The sequence below is a fragment of the Dioscorea cayenensis genome, chromosome 17 (genome assembly GCF_009730915.1).
Source record: "Dioscorea cayenensis subsp. rotundata cultivar TDr96_F1 chromosome 17, TDr96_F1_v2_PseudoChromosome.rev07_lg8_w22 25.fasta, whole genome shotgun sequence".
Classification (NCBI taxonomy): domain Eukaryota; kingdom Viridiplantae; phylum Streptophyta; class Magnoliopsida; order Dioscoreales; family Dioscoreaceae; genus Dioscorea; species Dioscorea cayenensis.
The window spans coordinates 15,254,371-15,268,713 of NC_052487.1; the positions used below are offsets into that span (position 1 = coordinate 15,254,371).

At 41.5% G+C, this 14,343-nt stretch overlaps 1 protein-coding gene, 1 long non-coding RNA gene and 2 other non-coding genes across 4 annotated transcripts; 1 reads left to right on the forward strand and 3 right to left on the reverse strand.

Moving 5' to 3' along the window:
* Positions 1 to 306: 306 nt before the first annotated feature.
* Positions 307 to 1,514, reverse strand: LOC120280268. Its single transcript, XR_005542283.1, has 2 exons — positions 1,352 to 1,514; positions 307 to 1,067 (listed from the first exon to the last, which is right to left on the reverse strand). It is a non-coding gene; the product is annotated as an uncharacterized LOC120280268 (long non-coding RNA).
* Positions 1,515 to 2,158: 644 nt separating this feature from the next.
* Positions 2,159 to 3,842, reverse strand: LOC120281152. Its single transcript, XM_039288057.1, has 3 exons — positions 3,625 to 3,842; positions 3,211 to 3,343; positions 2,159 to 3,103 (listed from the first exon to the last, which is right to left on the reverse strand). The coding sequence occupies exons 1-3, from the start codon at positions 3,840 to 3,842 to the stop codon at positions 2,159 to 2,161; spliced, it is 1,296 nt and encodes a 431-aa protein (XP_039143991.1).
* A 262-nt stretch (positions 3,843 to 4,104) lies between these two features.
* On the forward strand, positions 4,105 to 4,211 carry LOC120281499. The gene has a single exon (XR_005542639.1). It is a non-coding gene; the product is annotated as a small nucleolar RNA R71 (small nucleolar RNA).
* A 9,641-nt stretch (positions 4,212 to 13,852) lies between these two features.
* On the reverse strand, positions 13,853 to 13,959 carry LOC120281459. Its single transcript, XR_005542598.1, has one exon. It is a non-coding gene; the product is annotated as a small nucleolar RNA R71 (small nucleolar RNA).
* Between the last annotated feature and the right edge of the window lie 384 nt (positions 13,960 to 14,343).

The window sequence follows — 14,343 nt, forward strand, 5'->3', positions numbered from 1 at the left end:
GAAAGTATTTATTTATCATGTGCTTTGAAGCAATGGAACTTATCAAAATGTAAGCACAAATGAAATGAGATCAAGATAATGAGCTGCAAATGATCAACACATCCGAGATAGTTCTATTTCAACTAAATGCTCCCGTGTGAGTGTGTGCATACTTCATCTCTTGTTTTTCCTGATCACTCCACATGTCATGGCTACAGGTGTTAGAGTTGCTAAAAACACCCTTAATGATCAACTAAGAGTCTTTCGGTCCTCAGTAGAAACTTTAGGTTATAAGCGAATGCATGAGAGGGTTCAGGAGATCAATCCTTTTTGAGTCCGCCTAACGTAGACTTGCACAAAATCTTTCCGATGGATGCACATGCTGATTAGGCACAAGAGCCACCCAACTTACTCGATAACAAGCTGCATAGACGCATTCATGCTACACGAGCAGAGGAATACTGACATAGACTCTTTTTTTTTTTATTTACAAATGCATACAAGTCTTAGTTTATGTCTCCTAACCTTCTTCATGCAAAACTTCACTTATGACTAAAAACAAAAATACATGGGTGCCAAGAGCTCTTAGTTGATCATTGTATGTAGAGTTTAACAACCTAACATCTTAAGTCATGGCAATGGGTTAGTCGGAATGAACAAGGTAGAAGCGTGTGCTAGACAATTTTACCGAAAGCACTAAAGTAGGAATAGAACTTCATTTCACAAATCATAACAAAAATAGCAACTCATATCTATCCTTCTTTCAGCTAGGAACTCCTTAACATTAGATCAAAGCTATCATTGGTTGCCACTCATGTAAAGGTATAAAATACCCCATCCCCACACCTAGAGTCGTACATTGCCCTCAATGTACAATAATCAGCAGTACATGGTGCTAGATATGTAACAAAAACAAAGGGACGGAGTAAAGAAACTTCCCCAATAATTTCTTCTAATGGTGCCGAATCCCTTCCTAGACAATAAGGCGTATCGTGTCTTGTGGGCTTCATTTGTAAATCTTGGCTCACTAACGGGTGGTGGAGAGCTTCTCCTTGCTCGTCTGGAGACCAAATGCTTGATCAGCATCCCTACAAGACCATACGTGCACCATCAAACCAAAAATCCATGAAAACAATGCATAATGAAGTTAGAATGCTGAAATTCAGTCATTGCTACAGTAATTTCGGGGAAAAAAATTGCAAGTCTCTTCTTGTAAAAGTGGGAATCAAAATTTACAAAGCTTTAGATTTAAGCTAGAAGTTCACAAGAAGAATTGAAACACATTCCACAAAGTTTTCAGCCCATTCAAACCAAAAAAAATCCATGGATTAAGTGTGAAATGAAGCCTGCCTCAAGTTAGGGCATGAAATACCTTGGTGAGTAGATCCGGCGAGAAAGTCGGTAAAACTCCAAATAAATGGTGGGATTGGGGTTGCAAAGGGGAGGAGAGAATATTAGAGGAGAAAAAATGAAGAAGAACGGTGAAAAAATGAGGGGAATCGGAAGAGAAATGAGAGAGAACTCAAGAAAACAAGATGAAGATGAATAGTGGCCAGAAGGAGTGAAGGGTTCCCATTTAAGGCATTTCCTGCACAGTGCGAGGGTACTGTGCGGGCGCGCAGTGCCCGCGAGTACCTGGACGTGCGCAGCCAGCAAGCCACGCGGGGTGCACGCGGCCCGCGTAGCGCTCAGGCTGGCACGCGGGCACCCGCGAGGGGTTGGGATCCAATGACAGTGGCCTACGTGGGCCGCACGCGGCCCGCGCAAACCTGGAAACTCATAAAAAAATAACAATGTCCCCTTTGCAACTGCAAAAACAATTCAAATACAACATTTCACTCACCGAATTAAACATGAAACACAACCACAAAACACCTAACAAAGAGAGACTATAAGAGAGCAAGGATAATCATCAAACCAATAAACAAACACACAAACACAGATCACACGATAACAAACACAAGAACATAAGCAACACACCAATCAAAATTCAAGAAAACGAAAAATGAAGAACGACAAATATAAAACCTTGGGTTGCCTCCCAAGAAGCGTTTTGTTTAACGTCGTTAGCTCGACGTACCTTACCTCGTGCTCAAGGTGGATCAAAAGAAGTTGAGTTACCTCCAATTCCAAGAGACGTGTTCCATGATGGAAAACTCATTGAGAGGCATGAAAATACTCAAAACTTGCCTTTCCCCTCAAAGTAAAGACGGTCTACCTCCCTTGGTGGCGTTAGCGTGACTGTCGTTCCCTCCTTTAGCTTTTTGTTCACCTTGCACCACATCTTCTTCATGTTTTTCTTCTTTTTACGACTTGGTGGTGGATCTGTTCCCACATAGCTTACATGCTGCATTGGAGGGGAAACATGGACCTTCATCTTATCCTCCTTGTTGCCCACTTCTTCCAGATATTCATCCAATGGGTTCATAGCCAAAACTTCCTGCATACAATCAGAGATGACCATATCAGTTTCATAGGTAAAATATAAGGGGTCATCATGATCCAAGGTTTGCCTCATTGCTTCACGAAGTGTAAAAACGACTTTCTCCTCTCCCACTCTGAGAATCATTCTCCCTCCTTTTACATCAATGAGAGCACCAGAAGTATTAAGGAATGGGCGCCCAAGGATCAGTGGGATATGAACGTCATCATCCACATCAAGTATCACAAAGTCCACAGGAATGATGAGTTTATCCACCTTCACAAGTATATCTTCAACAACACCCCTGGGCTTCCTTATCGATCGATCTGCAAGTTGCACCGTCATTCTTGTGGGCCTCAAATCCTCTAATCCCAACTTCAAGAACAACTTGTATGGCATTACATTAATGTTGGCCCCAGAGTCGGCCAGTGCTTTCTCTTGCATGCCCTCCCTAATCATACAAGGGATGATGAAGCTCCCAGGGTCAGTCAACTTCTTTGGAAGCTTCGTCTGAATCATTGCGGAACAATTCCTAGGGAGTGCCATTGTCTCAAGCTCTTCAAGCTTCCTCTTATTGGTAAGAAGGTCTTTCATGAACTTGGCGTACTTAGGCATTCCGGCCAATACCTCAACGAGTAGAATATTTATATGAAGCTGCTTGAACATGTTGAGGAACTTTTTGTACTGAGTGTCCTTCTTTTCCTGTTTCAACCTAGCTGGGTAAGAGACAGGGGTTCGTACTCAGGAACCCTCGATGTTGATGGTTTAGCGGGTTCCTCACCTTGCTTGTCATTATTCTCCCCACTTACCGGCTTAGCCACTTCGGGGTCTTCCAAAATGGTCACCCCATCCTTCTTGGCACTTGAGAAATCCTCGGCTCTTGCCTCCAACGGTCTCCCACTCCTAATAGTGACGGCCTTGAGGTGCTCCCTTGGATTCTCTCTGTATTGCTCGGGAGGCTGCCTTGTGGTCGCTCAGTATTTGCCCTGGCTAGTTGCCCAACTTGATTTTCGAGTGATTGGACCGATGCTTGGAGGTTCCTTAACACTGCGCTTATCTCGTTGAATTGACCACTGTGTTGAGTTAATTGGTTATTGATATTTTGAAATTTTGCCTCAGTGTTGATCATAAACTTTGCCAGCACGTCTTTAGTGGTAAATTTCTTCCCTTGATCTTGCTGAGGTTGAAACTGAGGTCCCAGAGGTTGTGGTGGTCTTTGTTACTGTGGCCCCGAATTCCATGAAAAATTGGGGTGATTCCTCCACCCTGAATTAAATGTGGGACCGTATGCGTTTCCTTGGCCCCTCTGACCACCGCCAACATAATCCACTGTCTCAACAGGCCCTGTGGAGGAAATAGAGATAGGGCATTGTACAGTTGAATGTGTAGCCCCACAAGTACCACAAGACAAGACTGCTCCATTATTTGAGCTTGAGCCCATCGTAAACTGATCAAACCTCTTAGTTAGTGCTTCTACCTTCGCGGTCAAGGTGGTGGTATCATTTACCTCTTAAATCCCCTCTATTTTCTGTAGTCTTCCTCGAGTGCTCCAGTGAGATTCATTTCTAGCCATGCTTTCAATCAACTGCTCTACATCCTCAGGATATTTTCTGCTCAATGAACCCCCTGCCGCGGCATCAATGAGTTGTCGGGTTTGATAGTTTAGCCCATTAAATAATATCTGCACTCTCATCCAAGATGCAAAACCAAGGTGAGGGCATTGTCTCAAGAGATCCTTAAACCTCTCATGAGCTTCAAACAAAGTTTCTGAGTCACCTTGTCGGAAAGAAGATATTTCTTGTCTCAATTGGGCTGCCTTGCTCGGTGGGAAATATCTAGCGAGGAATTTCTCAACCATATCCTTCCAAGTTGTGATGGACCCGGGGGCCAGTGAAGTGAGCCAACGGTATGCTGCATCCCGTAAACTGAACGGAAACAATCTCAACCTAATCGCGTCATCTGAGACAGTTAATCTTGAAAGTTGAACAGATTTGAAGGAAACGGGACAGGTGTGCATGAGGGTCCTCATCAGCTAAACCATCGCTGAACAGAGTTCTGGATCATCCCAATTGTACTAGCCTTAATCTCAAAATTGTTTGTTGGAACTGTAAGGGCTTGTACGCTAAACTCATCACCGGTGAATTGCGGTCTCTCATAGTCAGACAAGGTTGTCCTAGGTTCAGCCATAACTGATGGTTCACTCTGTTCAATCTGTACTTCCAGCTGCCCTGAACTTTCTGCTCCTTCTCTCAACCTCTGGCGGAAAGTCCTATCAATCTCACTGTCTGGTTCTACCAGATTTGTCGGTCTTCCTCTTGTCATAAGATAGGTACCTCACACCAGAATTAACAGTCAGTGGTTAAGAGCAACACGAGATTAGGGTAAAAAGATAAAACTGTGCAAATGGAAATATTTACAAGAGAGAAAGATAGGAAACAAGAGGATAAAATAAACAATGGTTAAATCAACAAGCTACGAGTTTTCTGAGTATTCCTTGTGGTTCCCCGGCAACAAAGCCAAAAACTTGATGAGAGTCCCGCAAGTGCACGGGGTCGTCAAGTAATACCTCTCGTGCTAGCACGAGAGGATCGTATTCCCTGGGCCCAAGGAGCTACCCTTACTTCCTTTTCACTCGTTGTCTAACCTACAAATCACTTGATGCTTAAGGCTACTAATAAAAATAAAACTAAGCGAGTAATTGTGAAAGATCGATTAAGAAAGTGGAAATCAAGAAGTGAGGGAGGTCACGGATGTGGATTCCCCCGGGGTTACTAAGGATTAGAAGAATGCTAGAAGTGCTAAGCACGTGGTGGTTCAGGCCAAGAGAGATCCAAAGATAGATCATCCCTATGGTCACGGTAATGATCCCTAATCCCATACAAGTATTGGTACGGAATCTCTTCCGTCCAAATCCTCCTACAATTCCAATTCACACAGGGAAATCTCTAATTAGGGCTGAAACTCAACCTAGGTCCAGCCCTAATGGTTGGAGGGGTATGAGACACCCGATGGTCACGGCGTGCTCATACATACATCCCCATTAAGCGAGGTGTGTCTAGTACAAGGGCGATGGTCACGCTCCGAGTACAACCTAGAAGTTGAAATACAGAGTTCTTATGAAAGATCAACACATAAAAGTGCACCAAGCTTAAACCATGAACAAACCACATGCATTAAACGAATCAAAGCATTCAACAACACAAGTTCACCCCAAGGTTCACCGACATCCGGTGACCTTGGGGGTTTAGCCGTCCATATAAGAAACTACACAAGATAGGCGCATGAAAAAAACTAACAAATGCATATAAAAAACTCCCTCAAACAATGAGAACAATAGGAGGAAGAGGAAGGCCGCAGATGTCTTCCACGAACGCCGCAATAGGAGCGGCTTCCCACGTCGTCTCCAAGCTTCTCAAAGGTGGAATCGATGAAGATCTTGCCCAATGACGCTTCTCCCCTCAAGTTTCCCTCTCTAGATCGTCGGTTGTGGCCTCAATTAGCTCCGATAAAGTTGCCCCCGCTGAGAGCCTCCAATATTGGAAAGAGATATGATGATGGAGAAAGAAGAAGATCCCCCAAAATAAGCCCTAGCTTTACATAAAAATCATCTGCCCCGAGTCACGCGGCCTGCGCGCGGGCCGCGTCACGTCCGCGTGGGTCACTGTCTTTCCGCTCGCAAAAACCCGGTCGGTGCTACATTGCTAAGCTACAGTACCATCTTAAGTATTTTGCTACAGTGAAACATCCGCAGTAACTGGCACCGAATTCTCCAGTGGCCCATGCGGGCGGTGCGCGGGCACTCAGTGCTCGCGAGGTTCACAGCCTAATTCTAATAGGGTCCCGGTTCCTTGCTACATAACCGCAACAGTGTTTTTCTTCGAGAACATGCTTTTTGGTGTTGATTTCACCACAATTGCGTTATCGAGCACATTTTAGCTTCTTTGAGGCCTGCAACAAGAAAATAACCAATCTAAGCAAAAAACGAGCACTGATTAATCTAAAATAGCATGCAACCATATACAAAACCAACATATAAATACATACATTTAGGCTCTTATCAGGTTCTCAGATACACCAAGGTCTACTAGGGTAACTGTGCACCTAAAACACATCGAGTTTTGCTATCACAAAAAGAAATCACAACTATGGTCATCCATACACTAAGTTTTACCAAAGCATCTGTGCAAATCAAACACATCAAGTAATGCAACATAAGATTTAACACTAGAATTCAAAGAACTTCGTAGACATTAAAAACACTTAGTCAAAGCATATTAAACATTGTAGTTCAACACCCTGGGGCACCGTGGATAGTTAGCCCCTCATGGATAAGTACGATAACGAAGAATCAAATACAAATCTAGAAAAAGAAGACATGATTCTCTCCTTTCTACACAAGATGATATTCCTTGGTGCTAACCCCACTTCTCTTGTGCCTCCAACTCACCATTGATCTCCCTATATGATGTGAGGAAGCTTGATCTTTGATCTCCTCCAAGTCCTCCCAGTAGAGAAAAGAATCCCCGAACAAAGATGATCTCAAAACCCTAGAAATCTGAAGTTATATGGCAATTTTCGGCCTCAACACGGTCTGAGCATGGTCGTACAATAACCGTGTCCTCAATGAGGATTCTGAGTGAATCGGGCCTGGAATATTCAGGAGAAGAGACTCAATTGTGTCATGCTCGTGCCTTACCTGTGCATGGTCATGCGAAGAGCTTCCAGATCGTGCTGCCCTTGTTTAGAAGAAACTGTCTTCAGGCTATGATTTTCAGAGGAACACGCACGGTTGTTTGGAGGCCATGTCTGGCCTGATGGCACAATCATGCTTGAATACTTTATTGTTCATCTCTAGGCTGGGGTATTCAAGGGGGATAGCACACGGTCGTGCACTGCCCATGTTAATCATGAGACTTGGCAAAAACTTCATTTTTTGCTCGTTTACTCCCCGGACTCACTCTAAATTGCTTCAAGCCCCTGGTTTCTGCACATAGAGCAAATATACCCAGAATAGCACCTTAAATGGAAAAAATATATGCTAAAAGATAAGTAATTTAATGGAAAGAGGGTGAGTAAATATGATATGAAATGCACTCATCAAGAGTTTATTACTACAGCTGTTCTACGAGCACTTATTTGTATGCAGACATCATGGCAAGAATTTGTTTCCGCTAGTGTTTGGTAGAGCATCTTACTTATTATACTTTCTGGTCATTCCCAAACTTCTAATAACTGAACTTTCCTCCACTATTATGGGTGTATCATAGTATACTTTCTACTTTTTCCGTAAGTGTTTGTGACAACGCCCCTTGCATGTGACCGCAAGTGCACAGGTTTGTCGAAGTAATAAATCCCAGGTGAGTGGGTATCGTATCCACAGGGAGTAGGGAATAAAAATACCAAGATTGCTATCTAACTTAGCGAAGACGGAATAATGATTTTGTTGATAAAATGTAATGAAAGCAAGAATAAAAGAAACAAGAAAGAGAGAAGCACAAATAGATGAGAGGTAAGGCAATCGATAGAAGTGGGGTACTCGGATATTGTTCCACCTAGGACAATTGTTTCAAGTGCAAAATCTAAGGTAGACCGTGACTAACCCAAATGAGAGGTAAGGCAATCGATAGAAATCCTTAAACACACGACCTCAAATCTAAGGTCAACCGTGACTAACTCTACATTATGTCCTGACGGAGAAATTGATCAATCTCAACACCTCACACTATGTAGAGTTGCAAGACACTCTAGAGATTCCAAGTGATAAACCCTATTCCAATGTATAGATCTAACCCTTTGGTTTAGGTGAAAGACCTCTAGTCACAATTAAGCCCTAGGTGCTAAAGTCACTTCAATACTTCACTCCGTTGCCTATGCAACTAAGCTCCAGTGGAGGTCATCACTTAGCCCATTCACTCTACTATGACCGCAAAGAACTCTTGGAACGTGGAAGAAGGATAAATCACATCGGAGGGGAAAGGGGACGCTCTGCTACCTCTAAACTCACCCTCTCGATCCTCTCCAATCTTGCAATGTCTAACCCTCATGGTGTGTCACTCACTCACAAAAGTTATCAATGTAGACTCTCAACTCTAGTGTCACTCTAAGGGAGAAATCATGCAACAAGCATTCAAGATTGAAACTCAATTAAAGACATCAATTAAGGAAAACATAATAGAAGATTAATGAAACAAATACATCATAGGGTTCACAAATCCAAGTACCCAGTAGGCGTTTAGCTCTCCATGGAGCTAGTTACAATCAACAATGAAATTGAATGTAAAAACAAGTAATCCATAGAAAAACCCCCTCGATATTCGTGTCGATGGTCTTGTGGAGTAGCCTCATCTACTTCGAAGGTCCCTTGTTAGGCCTAGAGCATACATCGCCGGATCGGTGCCGATGAAAGCTACCCCCAAAAACCTTCTTCCAAGTGGAGTGCGGTGTTAAATCCGTAGAACCATTCCAAAGACTTGCCAAAAGCTCCTCAAACCCTAGTCGACGGCCTCTCAAAAGATAGGGAAAAGTTGGATAGAGGGATGAAGATTGTCTCCCAAAATCGGGCTGAATCGCGCCTTAAATAAAGCTAGAATCCGGCATCCGCACACCCCTGTGGATTCTCCACACAGGCCTGTGGAATTTCCACATGCCCGTGTGGATTCTCTAGAAACCTGATTTTCGGCCGGCTGTGAACAGTAACTACTATAGTGATTTGCTACCGCACCCTGCTACAGTGCTCCGCCAAAACACTCCCAATTCCACACTTCTCATCGAGTTAACATAAACGTGCACATGTTTATGTCGTAGATCGCGTCGTTTCTTCAATAAACGGGTTCATTGGTGAAGATCTTGCTATCATTGCACAAGTTGGAATACGCAAATGTGACTACCTTCATGCCCCTCCAACTCATTCTAATGGCTTGAATACATAGAGGTTGGCACACATTCATGTATATTAGAGCCCCACTTGTGTCTTCACATTTGTTCCTTCCAAGATTCTACCAAATAGTGCGTTCACGATCTACTTTTGGCTTCTTTTCTTAATACTTAGCTTCACAACCCTACATGCACAAAAGAACATAAATACACATGTATTAGCGCTTAAACCTGATAAAAGTAATGTTCATAAAAAAAAAAGAATACTTCGCATTCTTAACACACAAGCACTTATCAAACTCCCCCACACTTAAGCTTTTGCTTGTCCTCAAGCAAAGAAGTAAAACATTTAAGTATAGAAGAAAAAGATATTGAAAGTGCTCGGCCTTAGGTTCACCAAAACATGCAAGGAAAGCATTCTATGAGTAAGGGCAATTTCAACACTAAATACGAAAAATCAATGCCCTAGCTAAAAACTTGAATAAAAAAGGACAACAAACCCGAGATCGTGTAAGTGTGTGAAAACTCACTCAAGTAAACCCAAAGTATACTCCTCAATGTTCCAAGTATAAGGGACTTATTTAACTACAAAACGTAACAAAACAAAAGGATGGTAGTAGCTTCACACATCCTCTAAAGTAGCCCTTTCTGAAGCGGCCGCTAAGGTGGCTTTCACACTTTCGAGGTGGTAGCTCTTTCTACCGGGGTGGTAGCTTTCACTCATCCCATGAGATAGCTCTTTCTCTCATTAGGGCATAACTAGTATCCGACTTATGAGAGTAGCTTCATACTTCATAGGTGGTAGCTCTTTCCACCCCTAATGCACAATTTAACATTTTTTTTTTTTTTGCAAAATAGAACAAGAACCAAAACTAATTAGTCCCTTAAACATCAAACTTGAGTCTCCAAAAGAGTTTCATGAGTGAGTAGTGCAACAAGAGTCAATCGGGCAAAAATTCCTAGAAATTCAAGTAAGAACTAGAGCATGAAAACATTCAATATTAAAACTTCTCCTAAACTCAAGAATACAGTCATTGCAACTAAGGTGAACCGCCATTGGCTATGTGAGCATGTATGTCAATCAAAATTTATGTAAAGGACATGTGCAATGTGAACTCCCCCCACACTTAAGATGTACATTGCCCTCAAAGTGCACATGCAAGCACAATAAAAGTAATACAATTTAAAACACATGTGGGAGTGAGCAATTGAAACAATACTCCCCTGACTCCTAGTGTTGCGTTTAATGGAGCTAAATCCTTGGGAGTAAAATTCCAACGGGTTATGAAGCACACACGGCCGAACATTGGCCGTGTCCATGACTAGTTCTCAATTTCCAAACTGACAAGACCATCTACACGCATACACAAGATGGTTCAATGATCCTCAATAAACAAAAACAACTCGACTATATAAAAGATAAACAATGAATACAACTCGAGACAACAATAAATGATAAACTCAGAAGAAAGATCCTTTCTGAGTATACAAATCCAAAATAAAATGCAGAAGTAAAGAAAAGGAAGATGCATTAAGTGTCGGTGTCATCGGCGGTCGGCCCTACTGCTGTTGCTGTCGGTTGTGGAATAAGTGGATCGATCGGTGAATGAGCCGGTGATAATGGTGTTGGAGGAGCTGGAGGGGTCCGGGGTCACATCACAAAGGGTGGTCTCGCGTCTCGCTTTAGCAACTGCTGTATAATGTCAAAACTCTCCATGAACTCTGTATAGTGCGCCCTCTGTGTCACACGAATCTCTGCCACATCTGCTAGCAGTATCCCTACCGTGCTCTCGAGCCTCTCAAATCGATCATGGGCTCAAGTTGGGGAAAATATCCGCACTGGTGGGGGCTCATGCACCATAGGGGGTGCCTCTGTCTGATCCTGCTCGGGCTGTGCCTCTAGCGCCAGCTGAGAACCGTCTACTACAACTCCCTCGGTTGCAAACGGCTCTGGTGGGGGTACTTTCAGTACATAAACCCCGTCTGGATACTTCCTGACCAAGCCCATGAGCCTCATCGTCTCTAACCCTAGGGAGCTGGCACTATAGTCTTCTCGGCCCCTCTGATCGTGTCTCGTAATCCCATCCCCAGGAAGAGTCTAGTGATGTACGGGCCAGAGAAAATAACACCAATCCTGGAATAATATCCCTTATGCCTCAGGTACTCTGCTATGATGTGCCCTAAGTGAATCGGCTCGCTTCGTACCATGGAGTATAAGTATAAAAGTTCCTGTTTACTCAGGACTCCAGTGCTATTGTCTCGACTCAGGATGGTATGAAGATATCAGTAGCTAGGTCGGGAAAGGCATGTAGCCTTGGACACTCCCGGCTCATATTAACCCCGACCACACAATATCCTATAGGCTTTCTTGGGGGTCAAGCTACCCGAAAAGTTGGTCGGTAGCTAATATTACTCCTCTGTCTCGGTTTTTAAACCCTTGCTCAAGACACCATATTGCTAAATTAACCATATGCCTTGTGTCATATCATTTCTTTGTTTAACAACAAAGTTTACCACCATGACGTTCTTTTGGTTTACCATCTCAAATGGGCATTTAATAATTATTATTTGACGGGAAGCTTGAATCCGTAGTTAAAAATAACACTTTTTTAAGGTTTTGTTTTTTAATGACGGTGTCCGACCTAAACAGACAAAGATGTTAGTATTGATACCTTAATATAATCATATAAAAATGTTATTATTGAAACCTCAGTATAATTATTAAAAAAGAATTATTTTTTTAATAAAATTTAAATATTTTAACTGCTAAACTATTATTATAATTATTTTAAAAATCTAGAATTTAAACACTTGAACTGCTGAACAATTATCATAGTTGATATAAAAAAAAATTTGGTTTTCATAAATAAACATTTTTAACTATAAAAGTTTAATTATTTGCAAAGACATTTGGTTTCATTGCAAGTAATAATATTTTAAGATAGCATTCAAGTCGTAGCTTTAATGCTTGAAATAACAGCGACATTTATTTTCATTGCAAGTAACATATTTTGGGATACCATTCAAGTCATAGCTTTAATGCTTGAAAAGGATTCATTTGTAATGATATTAAAGACTTAAAAAAATTATTTCACAAAAAATTAAGTATTTTTAGTTATCGAGATGGCAAGGAGAGGAAGAGTTTTAAAAGTAGGGTATTGGTTGGAAAAGTTGAATGGAACTCTTATAATATAAAATATCTATTAATAAATCAAAATTATTCAAAATAGCATTTTGTTTTAAATTATGTGTCACATTTGCACATAAGCCTTTTGTTATAAAATAACAATTCCATTAATTCACACCCGTTATTCATATAATTTTTGAGTAAATTTTTTGAATGTCTACCAAACATTTGTTTTATTTCAGTTTAAGCATTAACTTTAATTTTGCATCAAAATAAATATTAAGTTTTGATTTCACTTCACCGATGATAATTAGGGATTTCTAATGAAATTTTAGTAATGTAGACGGCAGAAAGCTTGCGTGGATGCCCACGATCCATGTCATCAAGGCACCAACTGAGCAACTTGGACACTGACATAATTTGGCCATATAGGATGTACACCTCATCTTCTCCTCTCATCATCTTCTTTTCTCATTCCCCCTTTCCTAATACTGTATCCCTAAAGCCTCAACACTGTGTGACTTGAACAACAGGTGTACAGCAGAGTTCGATAACACCTTTGTTTGATGCGCAGCGTTGAGGAGTTATATCTTCCACCTCTAAAAAGATAGAATAGTTTGTTCCATTTTGTTCATTGTTCTATGTTTAGAATTTTAAATTCATTCAATTCATTTTTTCAATGTAATTGTACAAATTGAGTAATAAAATAAAGGTGTCTAAATGTTGAAAGAAGATCCATAAAATCAAATTTGGCAAACACTGATTTGTACCACACAATCATTATAAATTCTGTACTAATGTCATTCTATGTTAATACAGAGATACAAAGATACAACTTAGAAATTATAGTGCATTTCTTTGCTTTCATTTCCTTTTCTTGCTCCCTTTTCAAATCTTAATTGTTGGTTTTAAATATTGTGCAAGGTACCCATCTTATGACACGTGCAAGTCAAGAAAACTTGGTAGAACCTGACAACGAGATTGAGAGGACCTTGCATCAAAGGTTAAGGGAAGGATCAGAGAGTTTAAGATAGCAAGACATTCAAATTGAGCTTACTGAACACTCAGTTATGGCCTAGCAAAGAAGGACACTATTAGATTATGAGATGCCACAGTTTACTGGTGAGGAATTCAGTGTGCAAGCCCAGGTAATGCCAATAAACAACTTTGAAATTAAAACAAGCACAATTGGGATGATTCAGAATTCAGTACAGTTTGATGTGTTAGCTGATGAAGACCCCTATGCTCACTTATCCCGCTTCCTCCAGATTTGCTCCACCTTCAAAGTCAACTCGGTCTCGGATGATGCCATCAGATTGAGATTATTTACATTCAGTTTGAGAAGAGCAACGTATAGATGGCTCACTTCTTTGGCCCCCAGATCTATCACTATATGGAAAGAGATGGTGGAAAAGTTCCTTGCTAGGTTCTTCCCACCAAGCAAGGCGACCAGACTAAGACACGAGATTTCTACTTTCAATCAAGGTGATTCAGATACACTCTTCGAAGCCCATGAAAGGGTCAAGGATCTTTTGAGGTGATGTCCTCACCATGGTTTCTCCTCGTGGATAAGAGTACAGATGCTGTATAATGGACTTAATTATGCAACTAGACATCTCATTGGCGCGGCAGCGGGTGGTTCTTTGAGCTATAACTATCCTGAAGATGTTAAAAAACTGATTGAGGATATGGCAAGTAATGAGTGTTATTAGAGTACTTTCTAGAAGCCACCAAGGGCAGCAGACATTTATGAGGTGAATAATAATACTGCACTAGCCACAAAGGTTGAAGCCTTGACTAAGAGGTTTGATCAATTTTTGATAAGGTCGAGCTTAAATAATGGTGTTGTCCTATCTTGTGAGACGTGTGGTGCAGGACATGCAACCACATAGTGCCCAATTTCAGTTGCTTCAGTGACCCCATTGGAGACAGTTGACTATGT